General features: G+C 41.9%; 1 protein-coding gene across 11 annotated transcripts in view; it reads right to left on the bottom strand.

Moving 5' to 3' along the window:
- The window catches only part of LOC105491906 (F-box protein 25), a 79,059-nt gene that overhangs the window by 29,289 nt on the left and 32,506 nt on the right, over window positions 1–17,264 (bottom strand). For all 11 annotated transcript variants that reach the window (XM_071068685.1, XM_011758635.2, XM_011758630.3 and 8 more), the window contains 2 exons: window positions 3,789–3,882; window positions 2,441–2,625 (listed from right to left, as the gene is read on the bottom strand). In XM_071068685.1, the coding sequence (XP_070924786.1) occupies window positions 2,441–2,625; window positions 3,789–3,882 (279 nt within the window). The remainder of the gene's footprint in view (window positions 1–2,440; window positions 2,626–3,788; window positions 3,883–17,264) is intronic.

A 17,264-nucleotide genomic window follows, 5' to 3' on the forward strand; every position in this document is an offset into this window, starting at 1 on the left:
TCTTATTCCTCAAAGATAAATCATTAATTTCACTCTTGTGCCTTATTTTTCCCACTTGATCAACATGGCACTACCCTAACACCTAACCTTCTGTGCTAAGGCAGAGAGGTACTGCCATGGGAGTGTGCTCTGCCTACCAGGGCTGTGGGAACCATCCCAGGCCAAAAGCAGAGTGTCTTCCTTCACAGGCTATGGGCAGCCCTGAGTGGGCCAAGCTGGGGCCACATGCACTTCTGTTATCCCTCAGCCCGTGCCTCTTCCCAGGTAGTATGAACGGAAAGAAGATCCAGAAGGAAGCTCAGCATACAGCTGTGCCTTCCTGCTCTGTCTCAGCCCACCCAGTCAAAGATGCAAGCTTCTCCCTTGCTTTCTCCTTTCTCTCCTCTTGGTGAGGTGTGGCCCAATCCTTGGAGCTTTGTTGTTGTCTCCACTGGTCCACATCTCCCCACTGGCTCCCCATCTCTCTCCAAAGAATGGAGAGCCACTAATCCCACCTGGAACTTCCCAGCCAGACCAGAAAGGCTGCTTCCTGGCCTTTCCCGAACACCCCCATCCTTGGGATCCTGACCATGAAAACCCACCATGGACAAGGACACACCCTCTTCTCTCCCCGAGAAGGTCACTCGCTGGACATCACTACCATGGATCTATCTCATCATGAGAAGGTCACCCGCTGGACATCACTACCATGGATCTATCTCATCAGGAGAAAGTCACCCGCTGGACATCACTACCAGGGATCTATCTCATCAGGAGAAAGTCACCCGCTGGACATCACTACCAGGGATCTATCTCATCAGGAGAAGGTCACCCGCTGGACATCACTACCAGGGATCTATCTCATCAGGAGAAAGTCACCCGCTGGACATCACTACCAGGGATCTATCTCATCAGGAGAAGGTCACCCGCTGGACATCACTACCATGGATCTATCTCATCAGGAGAAGGTCACCCGCTGGACATCACTACCAGGGATCTATCTCATCAGGAGAAGGTCACCCGCTGGACATCACTACCAGGGATCTATCTCATCAGGAGAAGGTCACCCGCTGGACATCACTACCAGGGATCTATCTCATCAGGAGAAGGTCACCCGCTGGACATCACTACCAGGGATCTATCTCATCAGGAGAAGGTCACCCGCTGGACATCACTACCAGGGATCTATCTCATCAGGAGAAGGTCACCCGCTGGACATCACTACCAGGGATCTATCTCATCAGGAGAAGGTCACCCGCTGGACATCACTACCAGGGATCTATCTCATCAGGAGAAGGTCACCCGCTGGACATCACTACCAGGGATCTATCTCATCAGGAGAAGGTCACCCGCTGGACATCACTACCAGGGATCTATCTCATCAGGAGAAAGGGGACTTTGGCCATGTGACCTGGTCACTCATGTCAGGACTTCTACAGCAAGCCTGTGCCATGCGTGTCTTACAGGCGGACTTTTAGTACAACTCACCTATGCATGGGGGAACGCAGTAAAAGAGGCAGCCAAGAGCCAGCCTGTGCAACGCTCTGAACGACTACAGGGTCACACCAAGACAACCGAGCAGGGTCCAACGTTTATAACAAACTTGCTTAACTCTTACCGACGCTGAATGTTACATTATTAATGATAATTTCAGACTCAAAACTAGGCAATCATCACTCTTTTTGTAAGTCCCATATTTAGATGGCAAATAAACAGCCAAAAGTTAAGGCATTTGAAGGGCACTTGAAAACCATTCCTTTATGTGGAACCTGGGGTGCTATGATAAAAGGTTAACTATGACCCTACCAGTACAATCTGCAGAATCATTTATACCACTAAGGCTACATAAGTCACACCACTAAGATACATCTTCAGTTTATTCTTTTTCTTATTAGTACTAGAGTTAAATAAAACACTATGTAAATACCTGGGGCAATGGTGTTAACATTTTTCTGGTTGAAACTAGTTACCAGAATTAAGAAAAAATATCAAACACAACTGATGTGATTTGCACCTTCTTTTGGCCTTGTTCATTGTTGCCAAGAACTATAAACACATCCCCAAAAAAGACAGCAAGGAAGAAGACAAAAAATTACTAACTTGGGAGAAGCAACAACTAAATAAATAGAGAATTACTGGCAATACAATTTAGCCTTAATTTACTGAATGTTATTCTAATAACTGAAATATTCAATTTCCCATGAAGGTAAATCTGTTTACATCTAATCACCCACAGGATCAGCCTGGTTTAATGATTGCTATTCCCACTGCCTTTCCAATAGCAATTATAAGCCATTAGGGGTCTTTGGTCCTTTTCTATTTTAAAACGATTTAATGAATACTTATGAAAGCATCAGAAAATCTTTCAAAAAGCTATAGCAGTCTTTCATGTGTGCTTAGAAAAGATAACAACTTTTGTAATACAAAGAGTGTAGTAACTCTTATGCCGATATATTTATACCTTAGTCATCTGAAGATCCTGTAGCTGTTGTTGCCAGGCGAGAATAGTTTCTAATCGGCAAATCCAAATATTGATGTTTCCCACTAATACAGACTTCCCTACTCCTCTAATAAGAATGCAGAGGGTAGAGCTTAGGTCTTGCAGAAGATCTTTGATTAAGCGAGGATTGTGGTGGTCATCAAGAACTGGAATAAATAAAAATAAAACTATGGATTGACACAGTTAAGCAACACTTTAAAAAACAATCCGGTTTCACAACCCAAATGTCCACCGATAGATGAACAAACAACGTGTGATCTATACATGAATAGAATATTATTAAGTCTAAAACAGGAGGGAAATTCTGACACACAGTCAGCATGGATGAACCCTGAAGACATTATGCAAAGTGAAATAAGCTAGTTACAAAAGGACAAATATATAACTCCACTTATATGAGGCACCTAGAGTAGTCCAATTCATAGAGACAGAAAGTAGAATGATAATTACCAGGGGCTGGCAGGGAGGAGGAATGGGGCCTCAGTGTTTAAGGAGACAAGAGTTTCATTTTGGGACAATGAAGAGGTTCTGGAGATGAATGGTTGTGATGGGTGCCCAATAATATACACGTACTTATGCCACTGAACTGGATGCTTAAAAACTGCTAAAATGGTAAATTTTATGTTATGTGTATTTTAGCACAATAAAAAAGATGTAATTTCACTGCAACCGAAAAGTGACATCATTTTTGAGATATCACAAATATAATGAGATTTTTCAAAACTTTAAAATTTTATCTGATAAATTTTCAGTTGGGTCTACAATTTTGCCTTTAAAATGGTCAGTTTATACTTTCTTTTGTACTTATCATAAAGTGGCTACTTTAAAGTGGCTTAAATATGGAGTCATATATTCCTATGTATGTATAAAGTCATGGTGTAAAATTTAAAATTCCACTTACTAACAGCCAGTAACTTACCAAGGCAAGTTCATTAAATTAAAAAGAAAATTACTGGCTTATCTGATGCCTAAGTGAGTAAGTCACAATCCTGCTAATTTTGGAAGCATACATCTAAAATGAACTGTGATTAGCTAACCATGAAAAGGTAAAACAGCTTTTTAAGTTCTGGGATTAGTTATTTTTCCTAGTATATTGCTTTGTATGCAAAAGCAACTTTAAAAAAAGTAAACAGCAGTAACAGAACACTGGGAACTAGAGGGATGACCTGTATTTCTGATGTTATCACATTATTTACACAACTGTTTTTGACAGCATGTGTACTAGGTAAAGATAAAAGAAAAATCCCATCTCGTTGCACCAAATTTCTAATTAAGATTTAGAGTATTAAAAATACAGTGATCATCTTACCCTTTTGAACGATTTTATCCAAAATATTGAAGTAATTCTTTTGTGCCACACCACTCAATGAAGTTAACTGGGATTTTGCAATTAGCTGCAATAGCTTAAAGGAAAGACAAAAAAAAAGCTGAGCAACATATAAATCTATTTAATATGGAATTACAAACCACGGCGATATAACACACATGCATGAAGATTTCTAACATGCCATCCTAAATTAAGCCACTGTATCAGAGTCCGGGTACAGGAAACAGTCACTACCCATGCAAACCTGAAGAGACCTTCGTACAAGGGAGCTGAGGCAGCCGTGGCCTGCAACTCTGTCTTCTAGTCTTGTAGGCATTCATTTACTTAGTGGAAGCATATCTCCTCCCAGAGCCCAGGCTGCAAGAGTCTGAAACGGAGCTTTTAGCTTTCCAGTCTCTGTACCACAAGGGCATACCAGAGAGAGGCTAGAATGAATGGTTGGGCACTAACAAATATTTTCACAGCCTAAGCCCATACTCGCAGTTGTTTGCTGAACAGACAATCAGAAAATCAAACAGCCCTTCCATGTAGAAATTAAAAAGGAAAAACATCACCAAACTCATTATTAAATAGCATTTTGTATTTAAAAACTCATTATTAAATAGCAAATAAATTGCATTAAAATAAAATACTGTAGAATTTGTATTCTAGGAAGCCACAGTAACAAATCCCTGTGACAGAACCTGTGAAGTAGAGGTCTCCTGTGGGAATGACAAGCAAGGCCCTCGCCGCTGCTCTGCTTGCCCTCCTGGGATGCTCTGCTCTTCCAGTTGCCCCTACTCTGATGTGCATTATGGCAGGAAAACGTAGGCTGCTGCTTTCCTTTAATGCTTTTTGTCCCACTTTATTTTTTATTTTTGCCTAATACATCTTTTCATTCTTGTATTTTCAACTTTTGTAAATCACTGTTTTAGGTGTGCTTCTTACATACAACTTCGAGTTGGGTTTCACTTTTTGATCCAATCTGAAATCTTTTACCAGCCTTCAGGTTATGTGTATAAGGTTATGTGTTTACATGTATAGACACAACATGTTTGGTCTTAACTTTATGACATGTTTTTGTAGCTTTTTTTGAAAAAGTTTTCATTCTGTAGTTCTTCTGAAACTTAGAAATGCTTGCACTATTTTGTCCTACGGGTTACTTTTGGAATTTTAGCTCTACGTAATTCCCTCTCCTTTGGAATCCTCACACAACACATCTTCGCGTTGTTAGTTTCCTGTTCCACATTGTGATAAAACTGCCATTCATCTTGCTCCTTCCTTCCATCCCTCTCCTGTACAACTTGATTTTCGTGAACGACATCTTAGTGCCTCCCTGTGATTACAGGTGAGACAGTCAACAAATCTCTAACCACCGACCTTTTCTCCTCTGCCCTCCGCTCACACTGCTCCACCACCCTCAGCCACACAGCTGATGCTGTAGAGATTCACTGACATCCAGTCTGATGGACGTTGTTTCTCCAGCCAAAAATGCTCATGAGAACAATAAGTATTCCCTGAGTTCTCACATGATCAATACTGTTTGTTTGCAGCCTGGCAACCAGACAGTTTGACTGGACATAAAATTTATGGGCCATCCTTTCTTCCTGGAGGATCCCATAAGTAAGGATGACTCCACTATCTGAAGAATTTGGAGAAATTTGAAGCCACCCTGATCTCTTCCCTTGGTAAGAGATGACACGTTGTTTACCCATTGGGAGGTTCTTGCCTCATCTTCAGAGTTTAATAATTCCTGTAGGATGTGGCACACTCATGACCTGTTCTCAGTCAACCTTCCCCAGCATAAAATTTGCCCTCTCACAATGTACGCTTCCATCTATTTTTACCTGAGCAGAATTTTCCTGAACATTATCTTTAAATATTTGTTCTGTCCTTTTGTTTTGTTTTCCTGCTTGAAGATTCCAATGATAAATACGCTGGAACCCCTCTCCCTGTTCTCTACAGCTGTAATTTTCTTTCTAATTCCTCTTAAACTCATGATTATGGTTTCATTCTTATTAATTTTCTCATTCGTACTATTTCCATCACCTTTTTTTGTGTTTCCCAAAACATCTGTTTTCTCCTGGGCCCTTCCAATCCCACCTTCGCCTCTGTGGTGGTTCTCCCGGCAGATGCCATCCTTCCTTCTGCCAACTTGGCTTTGTCTCCTGCTGTCTCACTTGGTTATACAGGTTGAGCATCCCTAATTCCAAAATCCAGAATCCTCCAAACTCTGGAACTTTTTGAGCACTGACAAGTGGAAAATTCCATACTTGACCTCAGGTGATGGGCTGCACAAAATTATTAAAAATACTACATAAAATTACCTTCAGGTTATGTATATAAGGTGTATGTGAAACATACATGAATTCCAAATTTAGACTTGTATCCCAGCCCCAAGATATCTCATAATGTATACGTAAATATTCCAAAATCTGAAAATATCCAAAATCGAAAACACTTCCAGTTCTAAGCATTTGGGATATGGGATACTCAACCTCATTAAAATCTCTTTTCTGTTTTGTGGCATTCCTGCACTGGGATCTTCTGCTACAGAACTGCTTCGTGAGTTTCCTGTTTTTTTTTTTTATTCACGATTAACTGTCTGGTCATGATTCCATCCTGCTTCGCAGACACATTTCCCACAATTTCCTTAGAGAATATCCGTGCAGTGACATCACCTTCTTCTCTAACAGGCATTTCAGAGTGAGGTGGGACTTCCTAGGGTGTCGGTTTTGCAGAAGCCCTCAGGGTAGGGGGAACGGCAGCTTTCAGCCTTCCCAGTTCCAGCACTCTGTCCCCCAGCTGCTACCTGCATGTACGTGAATCCCTGGGTGACCCCACAGCCCATGTCTCTGAGTAAAACTGGATCTGGGAAGCCCTTTGCTGTCAGTGGTCCTCCCTGGAACTTCTGCACTCTGCAAGCTGGAGTTGAACATCTGTGACTCAGGCTCTCAGTGCATAGGGCCTGTGGGGCTCATCTTCTAGACTGGGCCCTGACAAGTGCTTTTGTGAGCCTGAGCCCTTCTGCTCAGTTCTGCCTATACTATCACTGCCCAAGCTTAGCTACTTTTGGTAAGCTTCATGCACATTTTAGAGTCTGTGAATTGCATCTGCCTCTTACTTCTCTGAAAATGGAGTTTTTCATCCCTTCCTTCCAATTCTTCCAGCCTTTCTTGATTTCCAGAATGAGCAATCACTAAGTCGTATGCTCAGTCCCAAATAACATTATAAACGTGACAATTACATGATAATCTTTGGGGGAAAAACATTCTGTGATTTCTAACATATTTACATAAAAATATCTTACACTAAAATACACCAGTTGAGGGCACTGGCCAGAGATAAGATCAGGTTACGCCAAGCAAAGCTGAGAAGACCATTGTTAAAATTTCAATCCTGTTCCTTTATCTTTTCAAATTAACTGAATGTTGTTATTGAATTTCTTCCTTGTTTTAATGTTGAATAGCACCCCTTTTCCCTGCCTCACTTTAGAATCAATTTAGAGACAAAGGATTCAGGCCAACTGAGGTTATCAGCATTATTGCTCATAATAGCTGGACTGGCGGATGCGATTCAGATTCACACAGCAATGGATTTCCTAATCTGAATCCTAGACTGAGATGATGCCAGCAAGCCCTAAGCATTGCTTAATAACCAAAGCCTCCCCAGATAGGCTTCTTGCCCTACAACACTGAAGACATGAAAGAAACAGACCAAAATGTACAAGTATCTTTTATTCCTCAAAGGAAAAAAGAAGAGTTACACGTGTCTGTTTCTCACCAATAAGAGGGGTCAGGGCAGAGGGAGTCTGGGAGAGACAGTTCTACCACCACGGTTCCCAAAGCATCGTCTAGGGGCCTCTTAAGGGAGCCCAAGGTCTAAACTATTTCCACAGTTTCACTAAGATAGGATTTTCCTTTTCTACCCTGACATTCATTAGTGTGCAGTGAAGTGCTCCAGAGGCCTCAAGATGCTACCTTACAGAAGACTGAACTCAGGAGCAGAGATGAGGAATAATCCCCTCCATCACATCAGACACCAGGAGGGTGTGCCAAGGTGTGAGATAGTCCTGTTTTTTTGTTGTTGTTTTTTTTTTTAAGACGGAGTTTCACTCTTGTCTCCTAGGCTGGAGTGCAATGGCACGATCTCGGCTTACTGAACCTCTGCTTCCTGGGTTCAAGCGATTCTCCAGCCTCAGCTTCCCAAGTAGCTGGGATTACAGGTGCGTGCCACCACGCCAGGCTAATTTCTGTATTTTCAGTAGAGACAGGTTTCACCATGTTGGCCAGGCTGGTCTCAAACTCCTGATCTCAGGTGATCCGCCCACCTCGGCCTCCCAAAGGCTGGGATTACAGGCGTGAGCCACTGCACCCAGCCCAATCGTTACTTTTAAATAAATGCAGAAATATTTTACAAATTGTTTTAATTTCTAATGTGGCAAACATTGATAGATATAACTCACATGACCCAAATCTCTTTGGGGTCCTCAGTAATTTTAAAAAGTGAAAAGGACCCTTGAGACATTTGGTTTTGGAACTGCTGCTCCACTAGGGGAGGAAATACCAGGAACAGAGAATACGTGTCCCCTGGGAGATAAGCCTCCCCGACCACCTCCCCTCCCATCATCGAAGTACGTTTTCTACATTTCTCTAATATCATGTTTTAAAATTCCTTTTAAAAAGACTGCACTCATCAGCAGAAGGCATGGGATTAGCCTTCTGATCCTTTAGAAGCACGGTCAGTTTCGACTAGTTATACACACAGGACTACAAAATGGACACCACCAGGCATACGTAAGCATAGAGGTGAGAAGGGCCGTGGTGTTCATAGTTGAAAAGATTGCATTTCCGGTTAAAATGGTAATTAAGATAACAGGGCAAAAGACATTTAACAAAGAAACCATCATCATTCACAAGCCTCTAATTAGCTATAAAGCAAAGTCTGTTGGGAATTTAATGAATATTTGTTAAAAACACAAATACTGTAGGAAGTTTTTTATACAGTCATGGGTCGCTTAACAAGGGGGTTACAATCTGAGAAACGCATCGTTGGTAATTTCATCACTGTGTGAACATCACAGAGTATATTACACAACACCTATACAGCTAGACCACAGACCTTATACAACATGTTCATGCACTGAACAGCAACTGTAACATAATGGCAAGTATCTGTGTATCTAAATCTACTTAAACACAGGAAAAGTACAGTAAAAATAGGAAATAATCTTACGTGGCCACCACACTACACGCGGTCGGTCACTGACCAAAACCTCGTTATGTGGTGCATGACTGCGTATCTCCTCAAATCTGACAATTCTAAACAAGTAAAGATGTGGAAGAATTAGATAAACAGAAAGAAAGTACATCCTTCAAATAGAGAATCTGTATTTTTCTCACACATCAATAGAATATTTATAAAAATCAATTACAAAGAAGTCCACAAAGGAAAACTTAATCATTTCAAAGAATTAGAGATCTTAAAGGCCAAGCTCTCTGGTGATAATATAATAAAACTAGAATTCGATAAAGTTAAATAAAATCACAGCTATTTGAAATTCGAGGTCCATTCCTGAACACTCTTGGATCTGGGAGCAAATTGTCACTGCATGTGTGCCTGTGATCCTGAAGGGCCTCACCTACATGGGGAAGGGAAGAGAAACAACAATGTCCGCTACCTCTATTTTTAAAGTCAGCCTTACTACAGAACACAGAAAGTATTCTTCACTGGGCAGACCAAATCAACTTTGCTCAGTCTTCACCTTTGGGTTCCTTTAGATTTGTAATTAACTGTAAGCATTTACTGAGTGATTATTATAAAGGCACCATCTGAAGTACCTGATGCCCTTCTAATGCCTGTAATGCCCCTGTGAGGTAGGTCTTACTATTATCCCCGCTCTACAGATGAGAAAACTGAGGCAGGGAGAGAAGAAGCTGGCCCCAAGGCCACATCACTGAGGAGGGAGGCGCCAGACCTGGAGAGCAGGGGGATCCCACAATCTGTGCTTGTGCCTTCCTGCTCTGCTGCTTCCCATCTAGTGTGTGTGCCAGACAGAATTAATAACCTGGAACAGCCCTCAGTGATCTCAACTTTGATTATCTAATTTTAAAAAGACTTCTTAAGTTCATTGTCTTTTACAAAAAAGGGATGTAATCTAGCAAGTCAATGCAGAACCATGCAGACTTTGTAGTTTTCATCAATTCTCTGGAAGCTCCAGCCACTTTCCTCGGTCCTTTAGCAGTGTGTGGACTGCCTGCCCACCCCTGCCCCGAGGTAAGGAAGCACCACACTACAACCTCATGCAGGCTGGACTAAAACATGTCCTCCACTTCAGGCTTAGGAACCAGCGCCCCTCCTACAACTCACAAGTTGCTCAAGCAGTGGTCTGTGAGAGGTGATTCTATTTTGGGGGTTGTCCCTTTTCTCTGCTTTTCTTGGGAACCATTTTGACTCTCTGTCAAATGTTCACTGACTTCTAGCACTGGCAGAAAGACAGACTGCTTTTTTATCTGAAACTGAACTGTTACACAACATATAATTTTATTTTGGTAAAAGCATTCTTAGTTGCTCGTTTAGTCATACTCTACAAATTATCTTGTTGATAGGATAAATATGGTAAGAATTAAAGAAAAATGAAGATGGCAGTGGATACTTGCAGAGTATTATTAATACGGGCATTTCAAACTTCCAATATAATCTGGATATTTGCCTGGAGAACAAGCTCTTTTTGGCATGCCATCTAATGAGGAGACTTATGTTCCCAGTGTGCTCAAACTGCCTGACACCACCTATCCACCATTGTCAGCAATTTATGTTCAATTTTTCTTAAAAACATCAGAGCTACAAGGTCAAATTTAATTCAACTGAGGTCAAACTCTCGGATGAGCCGAGTAGCACTTCCTTCAATGGAAATGGACATTTCTGAATGGTGACAACACCGTCATTTCTTGGACTTTCTTTAACAAATCTGTTCTTAGGAGCATTAGCATACTTTGTTAATACACTTTAATCTGGCATTTTTAAGGGGGCAATTATAGGGAAGTACCTGGAATTAAATAGCCTACAACCAATTCTTGAATCAACAATTAGGAAAATTGAAAAATATATATGTAAATATATCTTTTTCTGTATAAGTAAAGTCCCGCTAACTTAGGAAATTAGAGGACATCTTCGTGTAGAATCTTTTTATAAAGTGGAAATAGGCCGGGCACAGTGGCTCACGCCTGTAATCCCAGCACACTGGGAGGCCGAGGCAGCCGGATCACCTGAGGTCAGGAGTTCGAGACCAACCTGACCCATATGGCAAAACCCCCTCTCTACTGAAAATACAAAAATTAACTGGGCGTGGTGGCAAGTGCCTGAAATCCCAGCTACTCGGGAAGTTGAGGCAGGAGAATCTCTCGAAGCCGGGGGTGGGGGGCGGAGGTTGCAGTAAGCCAAGATTACACCACTGCACTCCAGCGTGGGCGACAAAGCTCTGTCTCAAAAAAATACAAAATAAAATTTTAAAAAAGTGAAAATAACTTCCTCTGTTTCTGACTATGCAGTTTGCTTGAAGGAAAAAAACAAAAAAGCAACCTGTAGGTTCAGTACAACAATCAGCAAAAATGTAATTATCTTAGAGTATCTTAATAGTTCTTCAAGTAGAATTTATGGAGGAGTTTAACTGTGGTAAAAAAATAATTGGAGTAACTTAGAAAATATTTATGTATACAACAGTTAGTTTGTATGCTCAGTCACTCATTCATTTTAGGAATAACAAGTGCCTACTACTTGCCAGGTGCTTGGGATATAGCAGGGCCTACTGAATAAATTAATATACAACCATAAATTAGCATTGGATTGTGTCGCTTAAAACAACACTCACCAAACAAAAGCTTGATTAGCAATACGATCTGAAATTTTAAAGACAGCCCTTTTCGACAGTTCCATCTAATTTGCCAGGTCATTATTTTAAAATGTCATATGGGATTGCTGGGTCAAATGGTATTTCTGGTTCTAGATCCTTGAGGAATCATCACCACCACACTGTCTTCCACAACGGTTGAACTTATACTCCCATTAACAGTGTAAAAGTGTTCCTATTTCTCCACAGCCTCTCCAGCATCTGTTGTTTCCTGACTTTTTAATGATTGCCATTCTAACTGGTGTGAGATGGTATCTCACTGTGGTTTTGACTTGCACTTCTCTAATGACCAGTGATGAGCATTTTTTCATATGCTTGTTGGCTGCATAAATTTCTTCTTTTGAGAAGTGTCCGTTCATATCCTTTACCCACTTTTTGATGGGATTGCTTTTTTCTTGTAAATTTGTTTAAGTTCTTTGTAGATTCTGGATATTAGCCCTTTGTCAGATGGATTGATTGCAAAAACTTTCTCCCTTTCTGTACGTTGCCTCTTCACTCTGATGATAGTTTCTTTTTTTTTTTTTTTTTTTTTTTGAGACGGAGTCTCGCTGTCACCCAGGCTGGAGTGCAGTGGCCGGATCTCAGCTCACTGCAAGCTCCGCCTCCCGGGTTTAGGCCATTCTCCTGCCTCAGCCTCCCGAGTAGCTAGGACTACAGGCGCCCACTACCTCGCCCGGCTAGTTTTTTGTATTTTTTAGTAGAGACGGGGTTTCACCGTATTAGCCAGGATGGTCTCGATCTCCTGACCTCATGATCCGCCCGTCTCGGCCTCCCAAAGTGCTGGGATTACGGGCTTGAGCCACCGCGCCCGGCCGATAGTTTCTTTAGCTATGCAGAAGCGCTTTAGTTTAACTAGATCCCATTTGTCAATTCTGGCTTTTGTTGCCCATTGCTTTTGGTATTTTAGTCATGAAGTCTTTGCCCATCCCTATGTCCTGAATGGTATTGCCTAGGTTTTCTTGTAGGGTTTTTATGGTTTTAGGTCTTATGTTTAAGTCTTTAATCCATCTTGAGTTAATTTTTGTAAAGGTGTAAGGAAGTGGTCCAGTTTCAGTTTTCTGCATATGGCTAGCCAGTTTTCCCAACACCATTTATTAAATAGAGAATCCTTTCCCCACTGCTTGTTTTTGTCAGGTCTGTGAAAGATTAGATGGTTGTAGATGTGTGGTGTTATTTCTGAGGCCTCTGTTCTGTTCAATTGGTCTATATACCTGTTTTTGGTACCAGTATCACGCTGTTTTGGTTACTGTAGCCTTGTAATATAGTCTGAAGTCAGGTAGCATGATGAAAAGATTATAAATCATTCTACTATAAAGACACACACACACACACATGTTTACTGCGGCACTGTTCACAATAGCAAAGACTTGGAACCAACCCAAATGCCCATCGGTGATAGACTGGATAAAGAAAATGTGGCACACATACACCATGGAATACTATGCAGTCATAAAAACAGATGAGTTCATGTCCTTTGCAAGGACATGGATGAAGCTGGAAACCATCATTCTCAGCAAACTAACACAAGAACAGAAAACCAAACACCACATGTTCTTATTCCTAAGTGGGAGTTGAACAATGACAACACATGGACACAGGGAGGGGAACATCACACACCAGGGCCTGTCGGGGGTTCGGGGGCTAGAGGAGGGATAGCATTAAGAGAAATACCTAATGGAGATGACGGGTTGATGGGTGAAGCAAACCACCATGGCATGTGTATACCTGTAACAAACCTGCACATTCTGTACATGTATCCCAGAACTTAAATTAAAAAAAAAAAAAAATTGAAAAAAAAAAGTCATGACGCATTTAAGAAAGTCACTTAATTTACATGAGAGGAAAATAAAAGTTTATAGACTTAGAAAATGACATCTTAATGAAAAAGCTCTTCACGGCTGTCAGGATGACTGCACTTTTGGTCTCTGTCCTTGACTCCATTGTGACCTTCAGCCCATCTCTCTGGGCCCCATTTTCTCATCTTTACCTCTTGGGTCATAAATGGATCTCCATGCAGCTGTCATCCCTCTGCCTAAATCCTCCTCAAAAAAAAAATAAAAATAGTGGCTAACACAGAGTACAGACTGTTCTAAGAGCTTCCTATGATGGAATAATCTAATCTTTATAACAGTGCTCTGAGGTAGATGCTAAAATCTACCAGATACTATGGATGAGATAATGAAGTCATATGCTTGAGATCCCTGAGTAAATAAATAAGAAAGAGAGAGAACTCCAACAGCGGCCATGTGGCTGCAGAGCCTCTCTCCCTCCCTGCCTCACCCTCAAGTCCACACCGGGGAGGGCTGAGGGTCACTCATTGAGCATCTTTCCCATGCGCTGCTGTGAGGCTGCTGCTATTAACTTGCTGCTATGGCGTAGTCATTAGCAGAAATTATGAAAAAAATTGAAAAAAAAAAATCTTCAGATAGCCAGAGATTCTAGCCTGAGATGTCTTTCCTTACTTGCTTATTATTATCTGTAAAAACAGGGTCTCCCTATGTTGCCCAGGCTGGCCTCCTGCCTCGGCCTCCCAAAGTGCTGGGATTGCAGGTGTGAGTCACTGCACCTGGCCACTTTCCCCATTTAATAGATCCCTAGGATACTGGGAAGCAGAAGTCCATCTCCAGACATGAGGAGCAGGCAGGCTAAAGGAAACAGCACTGGGGGGTCTTGGAGGGGCAGAGCAACGCCCAGGGACACAGAAATTTTTGAATAAAGACAACAGTGACCGACTCTTTGCCTACATCTAAAGCAAATGAAAACGTAAAAATAAATGGTGGCAAGACACTAAACTAAAAATACTCTACCCCTGAAAGTATGTGACACTGGATGTACTATCTAATTGGTCCAGCCATAGGCAGAGAATGAAGTACTTCAGATAATTTACCAAATAACTAAAATTAGATATATAAACTTTACAATTCTGAAAACGTTTTTCCTACAGATGTGTGTAGCAAACACAGCATATTTAACATTTTTATAAATTTCAGTTGCACACCGTGCAGCTTTCAGGAAGCTTTCATGCCGTGCACTGCCCTGCATGCACCTCCCAAGCCTGCGGCTGTTCGCGCCTGGCTGTCAGAAGCCACCTCCTGACTGCCAGTGGGGCGAGGGAGCAGGCTGTTCTTCTCAGTGCTATAAGCAAGCCCAGGACTCCAAGGGAATGACAACAAATGTGTAAAACCCACAGTCACATTAACCTACAGGCTCAGGACCCAGTTCTACTTCCTCCAGACAGCTTTTGGGTACTGGTCTCCCTCTCTGTGTTTACAGCCGTCCTGGGTTTGCTGGGCACCTCCGAGTTCATGGAAGTGCAGCTCCTCACTGCAGCTGGGACATACTTACTCCACTTTGACAAACGGGGTGTTATTTTCAGCAGTGGGTGAACAGCAGTGAACAAACCAAGCCCCTGCTCCTGGGGCTCAACTGGGACGGGGATACAGACAACTTAAACACTTGACCACTGGCACACCTGAGGGCCAGGGAGGTGCTGCTGATATGATGGGGGTGGCGAGGCCAAGGTCCCAGCCAGGTAGGCTTGCGTTGGTATTGCCAAAACCCTGTGATCACTGGCAAACAAGATTTCATGGTGGGAGTGTGAATAGAACTGGATTTCAAAGTTTCTTGAAAAAAATAGTTAGAAAAAACAAGGTACGTTGATCTGCACACAGGAGGTGCTCAGCGATGCCAACACTGACGGGCTCCTCCTGCCTTGAGTGAAAAGCATCTGCCCCTGGACAGTGAACAAAAGCTGGGGCCATTTTATGCCTCTAACACCACACCTGGCTCAAACTCAACTTCAAAGATTAGAGTAAAAACGAAATTTCCATTCCAAACTACGTATCTTTGACAACTGAAACAATCTGTAATTGAACACTATATTCTATACTAGCTTTTATCCTAAGACTAGTAATTATTGATTAGTCTCAGTTTAAAATTCGTAAGTTTAGATGGACAAAATGATTTTACATAAAACAAAATGTTAGTTGAAAGATACAGGCTGGGCATGGTGGCTCACACCTGTAATCCCAGCACTTTGGGAGGCCGAGGCAGGTGGATCACTTAAGGTCAGGAGTTTGAGACCAGCCTGGCCAACATGGTGAAACCCCATCTGTACTAAAAATACAAAAAAGAATTAGCCAGGCATCATGGTGCATGCCTGTAATCCCAGCTACTCAGAAGGCTGAGGCAGGAGAATCACTTGAACCCAGGAAGCAGAGGTTGCAGTGAGCAGAGATCGTGCCACTGCACTCCACCCTGGGCAACAGAGTGAGACTCCACCTAAAAAACAAACAAACAAACAAACAAAAAAAACCAAAAAAGATACATATTAAGTTTTGCACACAAATTCTTAAGGGCAGATATTACTAAATGCTGTTAGAAAAAAAGGAAACCTTTTATCAAGCATTTCAAAAAAATGCTTCTACGTTTCTAGTTTATAGGTATTCTAATAATACTGAGTGACATTATGGACAACTTAGCCTAAGTTATGGAAAATCATATTATTTAGAAGAACTCCAAGAGAATCCTCTCAGTTGTTGCAGTAAGTGTTGCTATAAACATTTAAAACAGCAAACAAATACCAAATACCTGCACAGCATACATGATAAATGCACTTGATAAAGTGAAAAAAAAAATAGTACACACTGAAAGAAAGCCAATGGAAGAGGGTACTGACATGGGCCAGGGAGGGCAGAATTAGGATGGGGACATGCAGGAGCTCAATCCAAGGCAAGACACAGGCTCAGGCTTTCCCACAGTCACAAAGGCTGCTGCTAGTTTTTGTTTTTAGCAGAAGGTAAGCATGAGCAAATCACCTTTTAGAGGTAACTTTGCTGGACTTGTGAAAGGTCTGGAGCGACTGCAGGAGAGGGAAGGTGGGATTCCCACAGAGCAGGAACACAGATGAGCCAAGCAAGGCTCTGCTTCGAAGGCAGCAATCAACAGAGATGCACAGACCTGTGAGGCTGCTGGGACAGTCATGCAACAATGCAGCCCTTTTGCTTCCTAGGCTCACCAGTTCCCTTGCTCCACCTCTGAGAGGTGGTTTGGAGAAACACAGCCCTTCTCAAGACGGTTGCAAGGTAAGTTTAGTTGGTACATGAGTGCACAGCACATTTTAATTTTTATAGTTATGCATTTATTTTATATGTATTAGACAAACGACCGACAGAAAATTTACCATTTCACAGGTATTAGTGTTTAGGATGAGGCTAAAGTAGGTATTTCTGTTTAAAAAAGTAAATTTGAAGAAAAGCTACTTAGCAAATTATAGTAGTATGTGGTACACAGACAAAAAAAAATCATGCAGTCATTCAAATGACTGAAAATGATAAAATACTGGCCCTGGTCTATGGACTCCCCCTCTGATAAAGCACAAAACACTCGCACCTTCTCCAGAGTCAGTGACCAAAGATGACAGAGCAGGGCACCCAGCACAGAAATCACCAGGAGCCAATGACTTCCTCCTGTGCCCCATCCTACTCTCTCACTCACACCAAGAATTAAATCCTTTTATGTAGACAGATGGTCAAGAATTGCTACTATAAAGCAACTCAGTATGGTCTGAA

This window comes from Macaca nemestrina, chromosome 8, assembly GCF_043159975.1.
Source record: "Macaca nemestrina isolate mMacNem1 chromosome 8, mMacNem.hap1, whole genome shotgun sequence".
In the NCBI taxonomy this organism is placed as follows: domain Eukaryota; kingdom Metazoa; phylum Chordata; class Mammalia; order Primates; family Cercopithecidae; genus Macaca; species Macaca nemestrina.